This window comes from Salmo salar, chromosome 03 (assembly GCF_965601325.2).
Source record: "Salmo salar chromosome 03, fSalSal1, whole genome shotgun sequence".
NCBI classification, from domain to species: Eukaryota; Metazoa; Chordata; class Actinopteri; order Salmoniformes; family Salmonidae; genus Salmo; species Salmo salar.
This window is the reverse complement of record NC_138293.1, coordinates 61,269,294-61,290,598: the sequence shown is the minus strand read 5'-3', so window position 1 is coordinate 61,290,598 and position 21,305 is coordinate 61,269,294. Positions and strand designations below refer to the sequence as shown.

Here is a 21,305-nt window from a genome sequence, read left to right as displayed (position 1 = left end):
CTTGAGCTTCCTTATCAAGTTCTCTACATGCACAGTGAAGCTCAGCTTATCATCAACCCACACACCCAAATATTTGTAGACTTTAACTTGCTCTATAGTATGTCCAGCCAATGTAGCAGTGACATGATTAGTAACATGCCTGGCATTTGAAAATACCATGCATTTTGTTTTACCCGAATTTAGAACCAGCTTTAAATCATACAGATTCTGTTGTATGATGTTAAATGCTCTTTGGGCATTTTCAAAAGCAAAAGATAAACTACTTCCACTTGAATAAAGAACAGTATCATCTGCATAAAAATGAACATCCGCTGTTTCAATAAGATCCCCAATGTTGTTGATATACAAAATGAACAACAGTGGGCCCAAAATAGAACCTTGCAGAACACCTGAGCACAACTCTATGGACTCAGATTTACAACCATCTGTCATTACACATTGTGTACAATTTGATAGGTAATTTCTAAACCAATCTAGAACATGACCAGTAATTCCACAACATTTTAACATTGCACTAACACAGCATGGTCCACGGTGTCAAAAGCCTTCAACAAATCAATAAAGACAGACACACAATGTAACTTACTATCAAGAGCACAGTGGATGTCATTTAAAACCTTCAATGTTGCTGAAACAGTGCTGTGGCCAGACCTAAAACCTGATTGCATTCCATTTAAGATGTTGTTTACTTGGAAGTAGGCCTTTAGCTGCCTACTAACTAAGGACTCCAGTACCTCAGACAGTACAGACAATTTTGATATGGGTCGATAGTTGTCAAGTAGCGAAGGATCTCCACCTTTCAGGAGAGTCAGTACAAAAGCAGATTTCCATAACTTGGGGATTTCCTTAACATTAAGCGTGAGGTTAAAAACACATGTTATAAGGGGGGAGAAATGATGTCTGCAGCTAGGTGCAGGAAGCGGGGGTCTAGTTCATCAGGGACAGGGGATTTTTTCCATCAATTTCTTTCAGGGCTTTACACACTTCTGAAACAGAGAAGGATGAAAAGGAGAACCTGGTGAAGGAGTGCACAGGGGTGTCAGGTAAATTCATAGGGCTCAATTATACCTTTGACCTTTTCCAATAAACTGCCTGCATCCAAAATATGCTGATTCAAGGCTTTCAGAACGGAGGTTCTCTCAGTTACAATCTGTGTGTCTACCAACAATTGTTTGGGAAGCTGTGTATCTTTTTTGCACTCCAAACCTTTCACTACTTTCCAGAATTTGGATGGATAATTTAAATTATGTGAAGTAGATTTCAGGTAGTGGTCTGCTTTCAATTTACGGATCATAGCCACACCCATATTTCGAAGACGTTTAAAAGCCATCCAATCATCTGCCAAACCAGTCCCTCTTGCTTTAGCCCACATAGCATTTCGTTCCCTTATGATTTTTGTAAGTTCCTTAGTAAACCAAGGGTTCTCTCTGCCCTTAATCCAGAATTTTTTTAAAGGGGCATGCCTATTGCATACGTCCTGGAATGCGTTGTGGAAGTAAGAAAAGGCTAGTTCAACATCAGGGATTAATTCCATTCTATTCCATTCAATGCTAGATACATCATGTAAAAAAACCTTGATTGTTTAGATCAGGGGTACCCTATGAGATCCAGAGTACTGCTGGTAATTGCACCCACCTGGTGTCCTAGGTCCAAATCAGTCCTTGATTAGAGGGGAAGAATAAGTTAAAAAAGCAGTGGAACTGACTTCGAGGTCCAGATTTTAATCTGAGGTGTTTAGATGGTTGGAGTGTGTCGGGGATATGCTGTAGTTAGGGTTTAAGTTGTTCTGTGGTTCTCTGACGGTTTTGGGTGTGTTGGTGGTGTTTTAGAGAGGAACCCGAGGCGCCCCCTTCAGGCCTACCTCATCCAGGACGGAGTAGAACCCCTCACCTTCACCAACGTTTTCCCTCGCTGGGAGAAGAGACCCACACCCACCACACAGGTACAGGAAAAGGGGACTATTTGTCCTCCTCCTCATAATAATTTTCATGATCAATAATAGCATCTGTACGCATCAGTAGCATCATCGGTGATAACTTCACAACAGCAGTAAACACAGTTCAGTATTATCTGGTTGGGTAAAGACTGTTGTGTCATAGCAACACCACAGTCTTTGTCTTTCAAAGTCAGGTATGTTTTAGATTTAGATATGCTGACTTGTGAATGCTGTTGTCCAGGGGGAGGCTGGGTGGGTCAAGCTGACCTTGGTGCAGGACGCCCTGGCCCAGCTCAGTAAGACCCAGTACCCCCTAGAGGAGCTGCTTCAGACCCCTCTGCCAGAGGGAGTGGACCCCCAGCGCCTGGAGATATACCTCTCCGACCACGACTTCCAGGTTGACACACAAACACGCTAGTCCTGTGTGGCTCAGTTGGTAGAGCATGACCCTTGCAACGTCACGATAATGGGTTTGATTCCCACTGGGGCACTCATATGAAAGTGTATGCACGGACTATGTATTCACACTTTGGATAAATTTGTCTGCTGAATGTTTCGTACAGTATTATAACGTTATATTAAACAGAGTGCAGCTACACCTGACAGCCACTAGGGCGCACCACTAACGTCTTAATGATATGGCCAATTGAAACATCTTCTTGTGGTAGTCTCAAGATGATAAAACCTTGTGACATATGTAGGTTCTATGTCAATATTTCACAAAACGTTCATCCCTAAGACCAGTGGATGCTTGCTTTTCTCCAGTATTCTACAGTATCTGAAGTAACGTCTGTTTGTTTATATGTTTCAGACTATTTTGAAGATGAAGAGAGATGAGTATGACTCCCTCCCAAACTGGAAACAAATCAGCCTGAAAAAAAGCAAAGGACTCTATTGAAAACTTAAACAAACACAAAAAGATCCCATTTTATTTATGTCAACATATCCTGAGGATAATTTTTTTTTGTATTTTCTATTTTGAAGAGAATGATATTTTCTGGTCAGGTGATGACAATCGTGTACAGTGTTTTCTGAGTAGCTGTATTTAAGTTGTATCTGTGTGTCTTCTTTAAGTATGGTGCTTTAGGGCCTTATTCGTTCTCAGCCAATCGCTCTCGCTTGCAGCGAGACAAGACTGCCTATACCTTCAAACAGAAGGACAACCATCCTTATCCCCAATCAATCAACTGGATCCATTTTCTTATTCCTAGAGTTTACATGAGTGTGTGGTTTTCTTACTGACTGTGGATTCCCTCAGAAATGTTAACTAAAAAGAAGAAACAGCATTACACATTTTCCTATGAAACTTTAATTTACCTGTACAAATCAATGAAGGAAAAAAAGAGAAAGGTGAAAAAGGCAGGATATAAGGAAACATCCCTAACGAACGGTGGGTGGGGAGGAGAAAACACAGGAGAGCTTACATACAAAAGCAATCAATTGTAATAAACAACGGAAACCAGGAAAATAAAGGACTGGCCACTTTCTTCATGTTTCATCTCAATCAATATCATTCCATCACAGAGCTCTGCTTATCTGATGTAGGCTGCAGTTATACTGGCAGTCTTCTCTTAGGCTGAATTTCAGAGCTTGAATTATTTCAGAGCTTGAATTATAAGAAGGAAAAAGGCACAAAAGGCATATCTTCTCAGAAAGACAAAAGTGAAAAAACACCTGATTTGACCGTGTGTTTAACAATATAGTTTTGCCTATAAACTCTAATGTGTGTATTTACATTCTCCATGCTGTCTTGTTGCGTAAGTGTGTGTATCACTGTACAGTTGCTCCTTAGGTTAGCAGTGTGTGAACTCTGTTACAGTTGCTCTGTAAGCTTGAGTGTGTGGTGCAGTGTTCGCAGCTCTGTGAGCTGTGTTAGGGCTGGGCAGTGTGTGTGTAAAGCTGGGTTATACTGTGATTACTGCTCTTGGGTTTCAGTTCAAGCTACGGTATTAGGCATGCATGGTGAGGCAGCTAGCCATGCTCCAATAACATCGCACCACCGGTCAGCATAAAGCCGCCCAACACCTTCAGCTGGAAGGGAGGCTTGTCTTGACTCCGGGTTCTAAGTAGCAGTGTATTGCTTTAAGTAGCAGTGTATTGCTCTGAGTAAGAGTGTATTTCTCTGAGTAGCAGTGTATTGCTCTGAGTAGCAGTGTATTGTTCTGAGTAAGAGTGTATTGTTCTAAGTAAGAGTGTATTCCTCTGAGTAGCAGTGTATTGCTCTAAGTAAGCATGTATTGCTCTGAGTAGCAGTGTATTGTTCAAAGTAAGAATGTATTGCTCTGAGTAAGCGTGTATTTCTCTAAGTAAGAGTGTATTGCTCTGAGTAGCAGTGTATTGCTCTGAGTAGCAGTGTATTGCTCTGAGTAAGAGTGTATTGCTCTGAGTAAGCGTGTATTTCTCTAAGTAAGAGTGTATTGCTCTGAGTAAGAGTGTATTGCTCTGAGTAAGAGTGTATTGCTCTAAGTAAGAGTGTATTGCTCTGAGTAGCAGTGTATTGCTCTAAGTAAGCGTATATTGCTCTGAGTAGCAGTGTATTGCTCTAAGTAAGAGTATTGCTCTAAGTAAGAGTATATTGCTTTGAGTAGCAGTGTATTGCTCTGAGTAGCATTGTATTGCTCCGAGTAGCAGTGTATTGCTCCGAGTAGCAGTGTATTGCTCTGAGTAGCAGTGTATTGCTCTGAGTAGCAGTCTAATGCTCTAAGTAAGAGTGTATTGCTCCGAGTAGCAGTGTATTGCTCCGAGTAGCAGCGTATTGCTCTGAGTAGCAGTGTAATGCTCTAAGTAAGAGTGTATTGCTCGGAGTAGCAGTGTATTGCTATAAGTAAGAGTGTATTGCTCTGAGTAGCAGTGCATTGCTCTGAGTAGCAGTGTATTGTTTTGAGTAAGAGTGTATTGCTCTAAGTAAGAGTGTATTGCTCTGAGTAAGAGTGTATTGCTCTGAGTAGCAGTGCATTGCTCTGAGTAAGAGTGTATTGCTCTAAGTAAGAGTGTATTGCTCTGAGTAAGAGTGTATTGCTCTGAGTAGCAGTGTATTGTCCTAAGTAAGAGTGTATTGCTCTGAGTAAGAGTGTATTGCTCTAAGTAAGAGTGTATTGCTCTGAGTAGCAGTGTATTGCTCTGAGTAGCAGTGTATTGCTCTAAGTAAGAGTGTATTGTTCTAAGTAAGAGTGTATTGCTCTAAGTAAGAGTGTATTGCTCTGAGTAGCAGTGTATTGCTCTAAGTAAGAGTGTATTGCTCTGAGTAGCAGTGTTTTGCTCTGAGTAGCAGTGTATTGCTCTAAGTAAGAGTGTATTGCTCTGAGTAGCAGTGTTTTGCTCTAAGTAAGAGTGTATTGCTCTGAGTAAGAGTGTATTGCTCTGAGTAGCAGGGTATTGCTCTAATTAAGAGTGTATTGCTCTAAGTAAGAGTATTGCTCTAAGTAAGAGTATATTGCTTTGAGTAGCAGTGTATTGCTCTAAGTAAGAGTGTATTTCTCTAAGTAAGAGTGTATTGCTCTGAGTAAGAGTGTATTGCTCTGAGTAAGAGTGTATTGCTCTGAGTAGCAGTGTATTGCTCTAAGTAAGAATGTTTTGCTCTGAGTAGCAGTGTATTGCTCTGAGTAGCAGTGTATTGCTCCGAGTAGCATTGTATTGCTCCGAGTAGCAGTGTATTGCTCCGAGTAGCAGTGTATTGCTCCGAGTAGCAGTGTATTGCTCTAAGTAAGAGTGTATTGCTCGGAGTAGCAGTGTATTGCTATAAGTAAGAGTGTATTGCTCTGAGTAGCAGTGTATTGTTTTGAGTAAGAGTGTATTGCTCTGAGTAGCAGTGCATTGCTCTGAGTAAGAGTGTATTGCTCTAAGTAAGAGTGTATTGCTCTGAGTAAGAGTGTATTGCTCTGAGTAGCAGTGTATTGTCCTAAGTAAGAGTGTATTGCTCTGAGTAAGTGTGTATTTCTCTAAGTAAGAGTGTACTGCTCTGAGTAGCAGTGTATTGCTCTGAGTAAGAGTGTATTGCTCTAAGTAAGAGTGTATTGCTGTAAGTAAGAGTGTATTGCTCTGAGTAGCAGTGTATTGCTCTGAGCAGCAGTGTATTGCTCTAAGTAGCAGTGTATTGCTCTAAGTAAGACTGTATTGCTCTAAGTAAGAGTGTATTGCTCTAAGTAAGAGTGTATTGCTCTAAGTAAGAGTGTATTGCTCTAAGTAAGAGTGTATTGTTCTAAGTAAGAGTGTATTGCTCTAAGTAAGAGTGTATTGCTCTAAGTAAGAGTGTATTGCTCTGAGTAGCAGTGTATTGCTCTAAGTAAGAGTGTATTGCTCTGAGTAGCAGTGTTTTGCTCTAAGTAAGAGTGTATTGCTCTAAGAGTGTATTGCTCTGAGTAAGAGTGTATTGCTCTGAGTAGCAGTGTATTGCTCTAATTAAGAGTGTATTGCTCTAAGTAAGAGTGCTTTTCTCTGAGTATCAGTGTATTGCTCTGAGTAGTAGTGTGTTGCTCTGAGTAAGAGTGTATTGCTCTAAGTAAGAGTGTATTGCTCTGAGTAGGTGTGCATGTATTTCCCAGGCCTTTGGTCCTATTGGGTGTCTAGGGTTTTCCCCCACATGGATTAGTTGACTAAATTTAAGCTTTCATGTGACTGTGCACTCCTAACGGGGTGGATTATAGCTCACCGCTGGGAGATGGAAGACACCCAGGAATGAAGATCAAGGGGGCAGTCGTCCATGGCAACAACTACACACAAGCCTGTCTCAGTGAGCTCTCCACTTACAATACAATCAGAGTCTGAGAGTGTAACATAAAATCTATATAAATCCTAATCATAACATGCATTATGGTTATACATAACTATATACAAAACCAGAAACATGGTAAAAGTGAAAGGATCAAGAGCAAAATAGCACAAGGATTTGGCAACCCATCCGTTTCTAAAACCAGCTCTTTTCTTTTATCTGGCAACCCATCTGTATGTAAATCAGCACAGAACAACAGTGGGAAAGAGCATTGGGAATGTGTGTTTTGGGAATGTGTTGAGTTTTTTTTATTGTGTGTTTATCAAGCATTGTGTATGCGTGAGAATGTGTCCGAGATATGCATTAATGTGTCTATTTGTATGATGTACAGAGAAGGAGTGTATGTGCCTGCTTGCCAATGTCTATGTGAATGTGTGCATGCATGTGTGTATGTACATGTCTGTGTTCTAGATAGCCTGCTCTCTCTGCACATCTATTCCAGGTAGACTCCGTTCCGGTTCAGACGCTAGCGCCGCCTCCCGCAGCACCACCATGTGATCCTCAGCGGCGTGCAGTGATTGGTCGATCCAGTCCATGCTGCCAGACATGTGACAGGCGTTGCGTGTCACCAGCACCAGGTGACTGACTGACAGGAGGAGGGCGGTGGCCCTGAGGGGACAAAATAGACAAAGGACATTTAGAATTTCTCCATCAGACACCTCTTATCATATGAGTTCCATCAGCAGAGCTATGGTCTATATTGTCTATTTGCCCAGCTATCTTGGTCCCCTCAAACCATTATAAATGATGCCATCTAACAAAAGCAAACTTCATTAGGTACCTGGCATCAAGAAGTATGGGGTCCAGTGGAGGGTACATTGACCGCACAACGTCATCCACCCTACAGACACACACGGGATGATGGGAGGTCATGAAGGACGTAGCACGGTCAGATCATTTAAGGGTTACGTGATAGCACTGTATAACCTGACAGTTACCTCGGACTGATGCGTTTAGCCACAGTGATGATGTCACTGAGGCTGGCTGGGGCTTTCACCTTAGCGCCTGAGCCCATTGTCATGGCAACCAGCTTTTCAGTCAGGGTGTGGCAGATCTGCCAATGGAGAGAGGGTGTAAATATCATTGAGTTAGATCGTAATGAAAACGATGTATTCATGCAGGGCGTACAGCACATAGACATTACCTTTAAGATGGAGATACAATGTGAAACCAATCCACTGTTAGAGAAAGAGAGAAAAGCTGTAAATAAGGGTTCATTTTTGTATGATCATGTCAGAGATCTATCACTTATTTGAACTTGATGATGTTATGATCATGTTAAAGTTATTACTCTTGTAACCACGGAAGGCTATATATACGAATAGCTACAACAGCTGGCCTGATCTACTCCTGGCACATGTCAGTGTCACACGGCAGACGTACGAGGCGTCCTCGATCCAGTCCTCGTTCTCCAGGATGGCCTCGATGTGAGGGTTGGTGATGACCACGTCGTCCAGCTCCAGCTCAGACGGCTCACTCTGGGTCTCCATGGCACCGATCAGGTCAACATTGGGTCTGTGGGGAAGGAGAGAAGTTCTGATGAAGGGAAGAGAGAGAGTGTGTGAGAGAGAAAGGGAGGGAATGTGTATTGAATAGGTGTGTGAGAGGGAGGGAATGTATTCTGAATAGAAGCGTGTGTGTGTATGAAAGAGAGGGAACGCGAGGGAGAGCGAGAGAGTGAGACAGAGAAATATTACTGGCTCTAGAACTTTGCCCCTGTATGTTGACTTAGTATTAATCGCGTGTATCGTTTTGACCTTAGTGCTGTGAAGTCGCTCTGTTCAATCCATAGACTTATAGCTTCAAACCAGCAGGTCAGTCCATTGGGCCTGGGTAAGAGTGGGATACAGTTGAATCAGCTATATCCAGGACCCCTTACCACCACCTAATGCATTGTAGGGCCTAGGCCACATATCCCATCACTAGGGCCAAGAGTTTTCCTGGTCTGGACAAACTCAGGGCACTACCCATAACCACCCAAAATGCCACTGTACCCTCCCTCCCCCTCCCAGATGAAGCTAGCTAGGTATACTAGGCACGGCTAAGAGTAAGGCCCTAACCCTGACGACCCAAGATGCCACTGTTCCCTTCCTCCCTCCCCTCCCAGATGTATTGTATGTAGCTAGTAGGTATACTAGGCACTGACTTGGAGTTGAAGTGGTGCAGCAGGTGGTGGGGGTGGCAGTAGCGGTGTCGACACACCACCACCAGGGCAATGAAGGAGGCCAGGAAGATGGTGGCCAGCACCCCAATGGCCACGATCACCACCGTCTCCATGGTGACGACGGGTCCCAGGGCGTCGGCAGTCGGCAACAGGGGGAGAGAAAGGGGTTCTGACCGGGGTTCTGGTTCTCTGGGCTTGGTGGTTATGGCTGGTCGCTCATCTGTGGAGGAGTTGGTCATTAGTGGTTGGTAGTTTAGAAGTTACAGACAGTTGATTTATAGACGTACGGTTACATCTTAAAGACGTTTTAGCTGAGAAGCTATCTGAAAACGACCTACTTCCACTTCCATTTCGACCATGTGCAACTACGTAGTTAGATATAGCCTAGTTCACAAACCACAGAGAACATGCCCTGTGACTTGGTCACTAAATATGAAACACCTCCAAAGAAAACAGAACTCAGATCTTTATCTGAACTCATAGAAAGCTATCAGCGGACAAGCCCTTTGTGTTTGTTTTGTTTACTGTAGCAGAGTACATACACCCATTAATATAACACAGTTAGTTGATCATAACATCTGAATCTCAACATAAAATAATATAATCATACATTATAGGAAGATATTAACATATTATTGCATGTTTTTCTTTTTCTCGGCACAACCACATCCCACAAGAAACCCACGATAAATGATGTGACTGCTTTATAACCTATTTCAGATCCAAACCAGAGTTTCTCAAAAGCTTTTAATCAGAGTTATGTGAGCTGTTTACGGTGTACTGTGAGTGTTGTGTTTTTGGTATCTGACGTACTTTACGACTAGCTGTTCAGGATCCAAATATACACACAGCAAAAGAAACAATATCCTTTCAAAAGAAACAATATATTTTCAAAAGAAACAATATCCGTTGTCTACCCTCTTACCCTTTTTGGGGTTCTCAGGTCCTAGTTGTGCGAATCTGGAATGTACTTCTGATGGTCTTACCACAGTGAGTAGTTTTCACACAGGATGTGTCAAACAAAGACTACACAAAATACAGTACCTGTCCTCTGCCTGGTATAGTCACTCATTAACCTAGCCTTGCCCTACCTGGGAGCCCAATGTGTGTGTGTGTGTGTGTGTGTGTGCGTGTGAGTCTCACTACTACTATAAGAGGCCATGAGCAGAAAGACAAAATTACTTCTGGTACAGCATAATAGCTTTGTAATGAGTTGGCACTCATACAGTGGAGAGACACCATTGAAACACAGCTTTTGTGCAGTCACTATGGGCAACGGAATTACCGAATTACAACATTCCCAACCAACATTTTGATCCAGATGATTATATGAGATTACGCTTTGGAATGTTGTAATTCTTTAAGCAGGTTAATTTACAGCACACTGGCCGTATCATACAGTTCTTTCGCCGCTCTCTTTCAATCAAGCATTTCGGACTCCTTTTCTGTTCAAAGGCCAACGGTCACTTCAGAGGCACTCACTCAGGGTGGAGTTTTGACTGGTTTCTCCACACGTTTCCATTGCAAAAGGAGGAGTTGATAGACAGATGACTGTTTTATTCTGTCATTTTGGGCAGATCCATTGGACCAAACACTATTCATTAACCTGACCAGCCCTACCAGCCTATAGTGTGTCATGCGTAACATTGTAGTACTTCAATTTAAGACATCCTTCAACCGTCTGACCAAAGAATATTCTGTGGTCACCATCTTTGATTCTTATGTAGTGAGACACAGTAGACTAGAGCCTGGAGACATTTTGTAGGCTTAATGTAAACATCTCTGTGCCCCCTCACAAAGGGCCACATTCTGTTCCAGATTGCAGTTCCCACACCTCCAAATTCACTACACCAACAATGTTGATGATGGAATAGTGAGAAAAGGGTGCATCCAGTCATTTGAGGAATATCTGCAATGTGAGACCAAGCTCTTTAAAAACAAAGATGTACTTGAATCGAGTTGAACTTCCAACTACAGATCATTCATGGAACAATGTTCCGCAAAAAAAGCAAAAGCGCCTCATCTCATCATCTCCAATCTTTGAAATGAATACATAAATAATGATAAATAGATATTTATATTCACTAGTCAAAGTTACAGTTTCCCAGTTGTGTTGTGGTTTATGAACTTCCTACATATCAGAACTGCATTTGCAATATTTGCAGAATTGTTAGGTCAGTGAACCCCAAATAACGCCCCAAATCATTATTATTCCTCAAGGAACAGTTCAAATTTCATAGAGTAGTACAATTCATTAAATTAATTCCCCCCAACCTAATATAATTCACACTTGCATCATCCTATTCTGAATACGGAAAGTAAACTAAACACACCTATCATAAATGTGTTAGAGAATAATAGACCTACCTATACATTTTGTCAGTTTTCTTGAATTGTAGCTTTGAGAAGCAACGCACCTTTTCCCCGAGGCGAGTGGAGATGGCACCGACCTCTCCAAACCGGGAACGCGCACAGGCCATACGTGAACGGCTCAGCAGTGAGCAGGCAGCCGGTGAGTGAGTAGTGATGGCAGTTCGCCTAATTTTGCAAGAGTGAACTCAAATTAGCAGTGCCGTGCATGAGCAAATGATTACGGTTACGCGCGCACAAGAATGTATGGTCTGCTTGCTGAAATACTTTGTTTGTAACCGGCTAAGAAATAGGCCTATTTTATTTATACAGGGTTTATAGACATACACAAGATTTAACCTGTAAATCTTCCTGTAGCCAGGGTTTTGTAATAAGAAAAAAAGTTTATAATCAGAGATATGTAGTTTATATCTGAAACGTTATTATGTGACATCAGCCAGGCTAACTTCACTTGGATTCTGATTAAACTATAGAAATGAACTTCGTTGTAACCAGACTCTCATCGAACCCACGGGCCCTTCAGAGGTGATAAATAATTAGGGTTATAGTTTATTGTTAGCCTACCTTTTTGACGTTATTGACGTAGCTCTGACCAATAGGCTGAGTACTAGGCCTAGCTTGTAAGACCAATTAATACGCTATATACAGCCTATTAGCAACAGATTGGTATGGTATTATTATCATAACATTCATTTCTTTGGTAAAATGTTTGATAACTCTAGAATGCATGCGTTTTTTGTTTTACCATTTCCGATATTGGCCATTAATAAAAAGAATGCAACATTTAGCAGATCTTCAAAAACCCGCTAGATGGCGTGCCCGTCCATCAGATCTCGGAAGCCTTCATCTTTTGGAGGATTGAAAGGTAAGTTTTTTGTAAAATAAATAAATCAAATAAAAATCATTAGCTAAATGGAGGGGAGCATGTCAGTCAATATAGTCGTAACATTATGGCTAGGGTTACACACTCCCTGAATCTATTATGAAATCAAATACATGCAAGCCATAGGTTCAATGGTTGAAGACTCCTTCAAACCCTTGCTTTCGGGTATCAAGTAGGGGTGCTGAGGGTGCTGCAGCACCTCCTGAAAATTCTTAATAAAAAAATATTTTAATAGTTTTATTTAGTGGTGCACTGGGCCTTTAATAGTCCTGTATTAGTGGACGATATATCATCAGCAGCACCAGCGAGGGCAAAAAGATTAGTCCCCGCCCCGTTGGAGAAAAAATGTACAGCACCCCCAGGCCCAAATGACTTCCAGCAGCTACACCTAAAGTCCATTGAGACAAGAAAGATAGTCTAATGAACAGTCAGATAGCCCTCTGTAGCTCAGTTGGTAGAACAGGGATCATCAACTGATTTTTACTTGAGCGGATGGTCAGGTGGCTGGAATAATTACAAATAATTTGTAGACTGCAAATTGACCGCAAGAAGCCCAAACAGATATAATATTTGGCTAAAATATAATCATTTCAAACCTTGCTTACGTTTGTATATGATCACATATGTCTCTCTATAATGTGTGGGAATACTTTGAAACAGATTTCCTAAATTAAAATCACTTGGATCTGATTTGCTGGTGTTTTTACAGTCTTTTATGTCCAACAATAAAAAATACAAATAAAACATTTATTCTTTTTGGTTTTTCTGAAAAGTTGGGGGGGGCCAAATAAAATCACTTGCCTGCGGGCCGCCAGTTGGGGAACCCTTTGGTAGAGCATGGTTCTTGCAATGCCAGGATAGTAGGTTCGATTCCCGGTACCACCCTTACGTGAAATGTACAGTATGCACGCATGACTGTAACCTGCGTTGGATAAAACCATCTTGCATATATTTATATATTATAACCCTGCTACGACCCCACTGAAAGGGTCAGGCCCCTTGATCTCACAGAATAGGCACTGAGGATTAGAGACACATAGCCCCTTGTGATAGATCTCTATGGGTTGCTTTTGTTTGTAGTCTCTCTGCTAATGCTGCTGTGCTACTCCTGCTCAAGTGTGTAATGACAGTATCCAGTGCACCAGATAGCAGTGATGGAGATAATAATATGCTACACTGTTATGTCTGTTTCCTGCAATAAAGTAAGGTTCTCTTTGCAGAGACTGGTTGGTTAGAGTGTTTACTCCACTGTTCCTATCAGAATAATGTGTTATGGTGGAGTGTCAGCTAGTGCAGGAGTGTGCAGGCAAGCAAACCCTACAATTCCAGCATATCATATGTAGTTTGAGTTTGAATAACCCTGGCACAAAAGGAAAAATAATCAATAAAAACATGTTTTGCTACACTAGTTCAAGAGAAGCACCTTGTGTTTTCAGCGGGAATGTAACATAGTTGTGTGTAACAGAAGCAGGGTGATTCCATGCCAGCAGTAGTGGAATATATTTTGGGTATCAGATTGTTCTGGCAATTCTCACATAAAAACTTCATTGGGAGAAATTATGTTTGAAATGCTTTTTACATTTGTATCACAATTTCTTTTGAAAATTATGATGAAAGTGGCCATTTTAGGCCCCTTTTAAATCAAATCAAATTTATTTATAAGCCCTTCTTACATCAGCTGATATCTCAAAGTGCTGTACAGAAACCCAGCCTAAAACCCCAAACAGCAAGCAATGCAGGTGTAGAAGCATGGTGGCTAGGAAAAACTCCCTAGAAAGGCCAAAACCTAGGAAGAAACCTAGAGAGGAACCAGGCTATGAGGGGTGGCCAGTCCTCTTCTGGCTGTGCCGGGTGGAGATTATAACAGCACATGGCCAACATGTTCAAATGTTCATAAATTACCAGCATGGTCAAAGAATATTAATCATAATAGTTGTCGAGGGTGTAACAAGTCAGTAACACAAGAGTAAGTGTCAGTTGGCTTTTTCATAGCCGATCTTTGAGAGTATCTCTACCGCTCCTGCTGTCTCTAGAGAGTTGAAAACAGCAGGTCTGGGACAGGTAGCACGTCCGGTGAACAGATCAGGGTTCCAGCAGGTCTGGGACAGCAGGTCTGGGACAGGTAGAATGTCCGGTGAACAGGTCAGTGTTCCATAGCCGTAGGCAAAACAGTTGGAACTGGAGCAGCAGCACGGCCAGGTGAACTGGGGACAGCAAGGAGTCATCAGGCCAGGTAGTCCTGAGGCATGGTCCTAGGGCTCAGGTCCTCCGAGAGAGAGAAAGAAAGAGCGAAAGAGAGAATTAGAGAGAGCATATTTAAATTCATTTTAAACCTACAGTATGCATGCCTCCAGTAAGACCCTATGATCTGTGAACCGTACATGATACAGACAACATCTTGGTGTCGTTATATTCCTTATAATGTCCTCTATGTCAAAATAAAAAACCATTGTTTTTTTTATATTTATATTAATATTATTCATGTTGAATAAATTAATGTGAAAATTTTTATTTCATAATATAGACATACTCCATATTTTACTGCACATTATAAGGAGTATAATGACACCAAAATGTTGTCTGTATCATGTACGGCTCACAGATTATAGGGTCTTACAGGAGGCATGTTTACTGTAGGTCTAAAAGGGGCCTAAAATGGCCACTTTCATCATGATTTTCTAAAACATGGTTTGTGATCAAAAATGAAGTTCCTATGTGAGAATTACCAAAACAATCTCAGATACCTAGAACGTTTTCCGCTGGTGTGGAATCGCCCAGCAGAATGATGGCCGGGTGTAGTTGTCACCTGATGGTAGCAGGGAATATAAATGATTCACTTCACAATAAACACATCCGTCTCAGGCCACAGCTCATTACCTCACATTAAGGGCATCTACACTGTACACTCAAACAGTAACATACAGGTTCATCTCGGCACCCAGAACTCATGTGCTGTTGGCCATTTACTAAATTTCAACATTTCAAAATGAGAGTCATGAGAGACTACATACAGGTGTACCCTCCCTGTACAGTTCTGCTAACCGGAAAGTAAGTTTCCCCTTTCTCACCCCATTCAGTATTACTCTAGGCAGGCTTTGAGATGGACCACCTCACACCTCAGAGTGTGTAGTGTTAATAGAATCCTCAGCCAGAGAGTTGTGCAGCAGTAGTCGTGATTATAGCAGGACTAGTCAGTCAGCAGCTGCTATGTGAACATAACAGCAGATCCAATCTCCTGCTAACAGTCAGAGGGGGAGAGAAGGAAAAAGAGAGTGAGAGAGAAGGAGAGAGCGAGAAGGAGAGAGAGAGAGGGAGTGGCAGAGCGAGAGAGAAAGGGAGAGAGAATTGAATGGAAATTGAGAGAGACACTGTATATAAACATAATATGTCATTTGAAATGTCTTTATTCTTTTGGAACTTTTCTGAGTGTAATGATTACTGTTCATTTGTTCTTTTTTTATCTATTTCACTTGCTTTGGCAATGTTTCCCACTCCAATAAAGCCTCTTGAAAGGAATTAAGAGAGAGCCTGGCTCTGACTGTTGTGTAATTGAACTATTTGCTGTCATTAAAACTGCCTGGCTGGCCTTGCTGCACAGTGTGACTTAGAGCTGCAGATCTAGCTAATGTCAGGCTGAAGGAGATTGTGACCATAGACCATAGAGGAAGTTGAGAGTAGTGCAACTTATCTCTCTGTGGTAGCTAGCCCTGTTGGAGACTAGAGGATGCAGTAGAAATGGCCAGGTATGGTCTTGTTATCTGGGCTTTTGATATGCCAACCTGTAAGGCAGCTGCAGGACAGGGCATTGCTTTCTACTGGTTGTACTGTACTGTTTTAAAAACAACTTTTATTTTCTCCCCAATTGGTAATTACAGTCTTGTCCCATCACTGCAACTCCCCTATGGACTCAGGAGAGGCAAAGATCGAGAGCCATGCGTACTTCGAAACACGACCCTGCCAAGCCACACTGCTTCTTGACACACTGCTCGCTTAACCCAGAAGCACCAATGTGTCAGAGGAAACACCGTCCAGCTGGCGACCTAAGTCAGTTTACTGGCTTTGAGCTTAATAGAGTGCAATGGGACATGGAAATCCAGGCTGGCAATCTCTCCCCTAACCTGGACGACACTGGCCCAATTGTGCGCCTTCTCATGGGTCTCCCAGTCACGGCCAGCTGTGACACAGCCTGGGACTGTAGTGACACCTCAAACACTGCATTGCAGTGTCTTAGACAACTGTGGCACTCGGGACTACTTTTGCACTACTTTTGATCAGGGTCCTTAAGCCCTGTGATCTCTCTTCTCTCTCTGCGTCACACAATTCAGACCCACATCAGGGCACAGGACTGGGCTCAGTGTGAAATGGATGCTGGGCGCTGTTTGTTAGATCGCCACAGCATGGTTTGCCTTCATCACACACTATTTAGACATTTTGATATTGATTAGTCACAGTTATGTTGAGTTAGACTTCCTTCAGTTCTTAGAAAAGCAGCCATTGCTGCTAAAGCCTGACAGATATGATTTTTTGGGTCCGATACCGATTATTTTTGGGGGCAAAACTTACCGATACCGATATATCTGCTAGTATACTGTTTTACAGCAGCGAAATTAAAGTGTAATTTTTCCACACTGAATTTTCATAAATTGTCATCCAAAAGATAAATGGTCCAATAATTATTATTCAAATGTTGTTTTCGTACATTGTGACAATAATGATACATCATGAGAATGCCCTCAAGTGTTCAGATAAACATGAGATTCCCTTTTTCCACCCTATTTATTGAATAATGGTTATTGGTGCAGATAATATTGGTGAACTGATATATCGGTTGGGCTCTATTTGCTGCTGAGAATATCTCCATTGTCCTTTTTCCGGCATCTGTAGTCCTCAGCGTCTGCCTGCATTGGGACACAAAACCTGTATAAATACCATGGGACCACGCAGCCATCATACCGCTCAGGAAGGAGACGCATTCTGTCTCCTAGAGATGAACATACTTTGGTGCGAAAGGTGCAAATCAATCCCAGAACAACAGCAAAGGACCTTGTGAAGATGCTGGAGGAAACAGGTACAAAAGTATCAATATCCACAGTAAAACGAATCCTATATCGACATAACCTAAAAGGCCGCTCAGCAAGGAAGAAGCCACTGCTCCAAAACTGCCATAAAAAAGCCAGACTACGGTTTGCAACTGCACATGGGGACAAAGATCGTACTTTTTGGAGAAATGTCCTCTGGTTTGATGAAACAAAAATAGAACTGTTTGGCCATAATGACCATCGTTATGTTTGGAGGAAAAAGGGGGAGGCTTGCAAGCCGAAGAACATCCCAACCGTGAAGCATGGGGGTGGCAGCATCATGTTGTGGGGGTGCTTTGCTGCAGGAGGTACTGGTGCACTTCACAAAATAGATTGCATCATGAGGTAGGAAAATTATGTGGATATATTGAAGCAACATCTCAAGACATCAGTCAGGAAGTTAAAGCTTGGTCACAAATGGGTCTTCCAAATGGACAATGACCCCAAGCATACTTCCAAAGTTGTTGCAAAATGGCTTAAGGACAACAAAGTCAAGGTATTGGAGTGGCCATCACAAAGCCCTGACCTCAATCCTATAGAAAATTTGTGGGCAGAACTGAAAAAGCGTGTGCGAGCAAGGATGCCTACAAACCTGACTCAGTCACACCAGCTCTGTCAGAAGGAATGGGCCAAAATTCACCCAACTTATTGTGGGAAGCTTGTGGAAGGCTACCTGAAATGTTTGACCCAATTTAAACAATTTAAAACCAATGCTGCCAAATGCTAATTGAGTGTATATAAACTTCTGACCCACTGGGAATGTGATGAAAGAAATAAAAGCTGAAATAAATCATTCTCTCTACTATTATTCTGACATTTCACATTCTTAAAATAAAGTGGTGATCCTAACTGACCTAAGACAGGGAATTTTTACAACGATTAAATGTCAGGAATTGTGAAAAACTGAGTTTAAATGTATTTGGCTAAGGTGTATGTAAACTTTCAATTTCAACTGTATATAAGAATGGATTAACTTTTTCAATGATAGTTAAGGATACTGTAGGCCTAGTTACCACATTGGATTTATTAACTACAAAAAGGTAAGAAGGATTTTTAATTCTGGTGCCGCTCTGCACACACAAGTATGTTAGCTAGCTAGCTCAAAGGACATTCAAAGTTCCTTCATAGAAGCCACTCCTCGGTATAATTCTGTGGACCTAATTCATATAATGCATGTCATAATAAGATGCCCAGCACTTCAAGCCTCCTCCTCAACCCTCTCTTGCTCTCTCCCCACCCGCAGAATTTCAATCGCATCTTGCGCCATAGGCTACACTTGTCTGTCCATGACGCATGTAAACAACTAACTTGCCTGCTCTATCCGCAATGATTGGTGAACTAAATGAATGAGCTAAATGTAAAAAATGGTCGATTTCACAGGTTAAAAAAGGAACGGAAACTAATGATATGAACCAGTACTTTTTGGGGGTTTGAGCCGATTCAGAACTTTGTTTTGGTGGTCGGAACAGTGGAACGAAACAAATATAAAAAAAAAATGATGTTCAGAACAAAACAACTGGAAAATAATTTAGATTCCAACCCCTGTTATGTGATTGATGAGGATGCTGAGTTACTATACTGTAGATCCTCACTATCTAGGGTTGTGATTGAAGTGTTGCTAAATGTGTATGTGCAGAAGAGCGTATCTCATCTATACATTTTGAAAGTTCTATGGTGTCATCCCTTTACTTCAGAGATGATCTGTTATGTGTTTTAATAAGACAAGCAGTTAAATGAGAGACTGTTGAAGGATTGATCCATCAATACAATATTGGGATCAATACTGATCAATATCATTGCCTTACCATGGTGGATCAGTGTTATTGGTATCTGTGAAATATGCTGATCTTGTGTGTGTGTGTGTGTGTTCTGCATATTGCCATCAAATTAGGTATTTTTACAATGATAAAATATGTCCACCCATACCTGTGCCTTGAGAGGGTTCCCGTACTAAACTGAGTGTTTTTGTCTTCCCTGCCTTTTCTATTGGCACTTTCTTGTCTGAGAAAACTGAGAAACCATGACAACGCCATCTTAGCCCCCTGCCCATAACAAGCAACTAATGGTCCATGAGAATGCTGCCCATTGGAATCTGTTGTTCTGTTGACATGGCAATGGACAGGAGAGGGAGTCTTGTCTTGATGTAAGGTATTATGACTATGTGGGACTGTGGGTGAAAGGACTTGTGAAGAGCAGGAATGATGAAAGGAAGGAATTCCAAATGATGATAATTGAAATATGTGTTTGAGAGAGAGAGGAAAAAGAACAACAGCGCATCATTTTTCCTTTGATGATGGTTTGGTCTGTGTATGTGCTTCCAGTTGTGTTTGCATCATTATGTGTCTCTCTAGCCTGTCAAATCTATAGAAAACCCATTACCTGTGAAAAACGACCCTCAAAGTCACTGGACTTTGGCTCTCAGAACTGCGCTTTCTCCATTCTGATAGAATTAAAAGAGAAAAAGAGAGAATTTAGTGTGAACTTTCCTAGCTGTGCCCTCTGGCTTTTTCAATTTCTACAGCTCCTCCCGGCTTACATGGCTTTACGTTCCATAAGCGGCTGAGTGAGAATTGCAGGGAAAGCTTTCCCCCGACACTGAGACAGAGCCGATGGGGATGAGTAGAGGACACTGTAGCGTCCTTGAAAATCAGACCAATTCAGCACGCTTTTAGTCAGAGAGCTTTTCTTTGTTGTTCTTTGTCTCGCTACTCTGTAAATACAGGACTGTTGAGAATCAGCTTCTTGGCAGAGAGTATGTACAAAATACAGTTCATAGACATTGGATACTGCTCGGTTGAGACTTTATAAAAAAAACACACATAGTGTTTAGAGTTTAGAAAAGTTTATTAAAGTGGCACTCCACAATATAACAACAATTGACAAGATATCTTTTAGATGAAAAACCAACATTGGAGACTACCCAGGAAGAGTCTTGAGGATCTATAAACATCCATGAAACAGTATCATAAGCTTTTGTTGTCAGCCGTATTGAAACCTGCACAGGAACCTCAATGGATGTCTAGTCCATTGCCTTAATCACTCAGCCAGGACAACCTGATAGTCTTGACACACAAGCAGTGCCCTGATGCTGACTCTTATCATTGAGTGTTCAGAAGCAGCATGAAGGGGGCACAATGCAGGGTCTCGGTGTGTGTGTGTCTGTTATTGTTAGGGTTCAACAGTTCGTATTCAGAATGACTGATGGAAAGATGTGTTTTGTGCGACTGTATCAGAGTGGCAGTTTGTATGTGACCATCACGCAACTTCCTTTGTTTGCTATTGTTTGCTCAGCAGAGCAGTGCATGGCATGGCCCATGCTACAGTGTGAAGTTGAGTGGCTCTCTGTTCTCTGATACTGTTGACACACACGCACACACAATAACTGATACTCAATGAGAGAAAGGAGGTGGTTCCCCAGTCTGATCACATGGCTCTGGCAGTAATCACATGGCCCTGGCCTAAAACCAACAATACAATGATAACACCTCTGTTTGCACTTCATTGCAACGGGGGTATAGCTCAGTGGTAGAGCAATTGACTGCAGATCAATAGGTCCCTGGTTCAAATCCGGGTGCCCCCTCATTTTCTCTTGGATTTCTGTAGTAGTCAAACGTCACAATACAATTGCTTCACTCATGCAATTTGATTATGTTTTCTCTGTCTCCAGTCACTTATTAGATCAGATAACCTCGCGATATCAGTCAGTCAGTCAGCAAACAGCACCTCTGAGAATGGAGATGTTTGACAAATGATAGCTCTCCCCCTCCATCTGGGTCCTCATCTGTCAGGGATCGCTCCATCCTCCTCCTGTCCATCTGCAGGAGCGATTGCTTCTGTCTTCCAATACACCTTTCAAACCAATACGTTTTTTTGCCAACTTTTCTTTATATGTGAAAGGTTTTGCCGGACACAAAGCCTCTACTTTTATTTCCGCCAACCGACCTAGTCATGATTGTGGTAAAGTTCTGCTTACGGCTTACATGCTGACAAGACCGCAGGTGCCATCACGCGCATGTTGATTTTGTCCACCCACATCAGACAAGATCAGGTCATGCAGGTTGAAATATCAAAACAAACTCTGAACCAACTACATTCATTTGGGGGCA

At 41.9% G+C, this 21,305-nt stretch overlaps 2 protein-coding genes and 1 non-coding gene across 11 annotated transcripts in view; 2 read left to right on the top strand and 1 right to left on the bottom strand.

Annotated features, from left to right (window-relative positions):
• LOC106600794 (supervillin) overlaps positions 1–3,422 on the top strand; it is a 37,516-nt gene extending 34,094 nt beyond the window's left edge. For all 5 annotated transcript variants that reach the window (XM_082973646.1, XM_014192466.3, XM_082973648.1 and 2 more), the window contains 3 exons: positions 1,830–1,942; positions 2,178–2,333; positions 2,748–3,422. In XM_082973646.1, coding sequence (XP_082829772.1) covers positions 1,830–1,942; positions 2,178–2,333; positions 2,748–2,834 — 356 coding nt within the window. In that variant the 3' untranslated portion in view covers positions 2,835–3,422. The remainder of the gene's footprint in view (positions 1–1,829; positions 1,943–2,177; positions 2,334–2,747) is intronic.
• Positions 3,223–11,415, bottom strand: tmem98 (transmembrane protein 98). 5 transcript variants are annotated; one of them, XM_014192469.3, is made up of 8 exons: positions 11,286–11,415; positions 8,851–9,088; positions 8,462–8,533; positions 8,088–8,219; positions 7,849–7,882; positions 7,643–7,758; positions 7,486–7,545; positions 3,223–7,313 (listed from the first exon to the last, which is right to left on the bottom strand). In XM_014192469.3, the coding sequence occupies exons 2-8, from the start codon at positions 8,979–8,981 to the stop codon at positions 7,112–7,114; spliced, it is 747 nt and encodes a 248-aa protein (XP_014047944.1). In that variant the 5' UTR covers positions 8,982–9,088; positions 11,286–11,415; the 3' UTR covers positions 3,223–7,111. The 5 variants fall into 5 exon arrangements, with proteins under 5 accessions (XP_014047944.1, XP_014047942.1, XP_014047943.1 ...); XM_014192467.3 differs by having other exon boundaries at positions 11,236–11,371; XM_014192468.3 differs by lacking the exon at positions 11,286–11,415 and adding an exon at positions 9,794–9,946.
• A 9,292-nt stretch (positions 11,416–20,707) lies between these two features.
• On the top strand, positions 20,708–20,779 carry trnac-gca (transfer RNA cysteine (anticodon GCA)). Its single transcript has one exon. It is a non-coding gene; the product is annotated as a tRNA-Cys (tRNA).
• Positions 20,780–21,305: the final 526 nt, after the last annotated feature.

Coding starts and splice junctions, on each gene's coding strand:
- tmem98 (XM_014192469.3), bottom strand. CDS start 8,981: ATGGAGACGGTGGTGATCGTGGCCATTGGGGTGCTGGCCACCATCTTC. Junction 7,883..8,087: donor GACTGGATCGAGGACGCCTC/GTACGTCTGCCG, acceptor TTTCTCTAACAG/TGGATTGGTTTCACATTGTA. Junction 7,546..7,642: donor GCTAAACGCATCAGTCCGAG/GTAACTGTCAGG, acceptor GTGTGTCTGTAG/GGTGGATGACGTTGTGCGGT.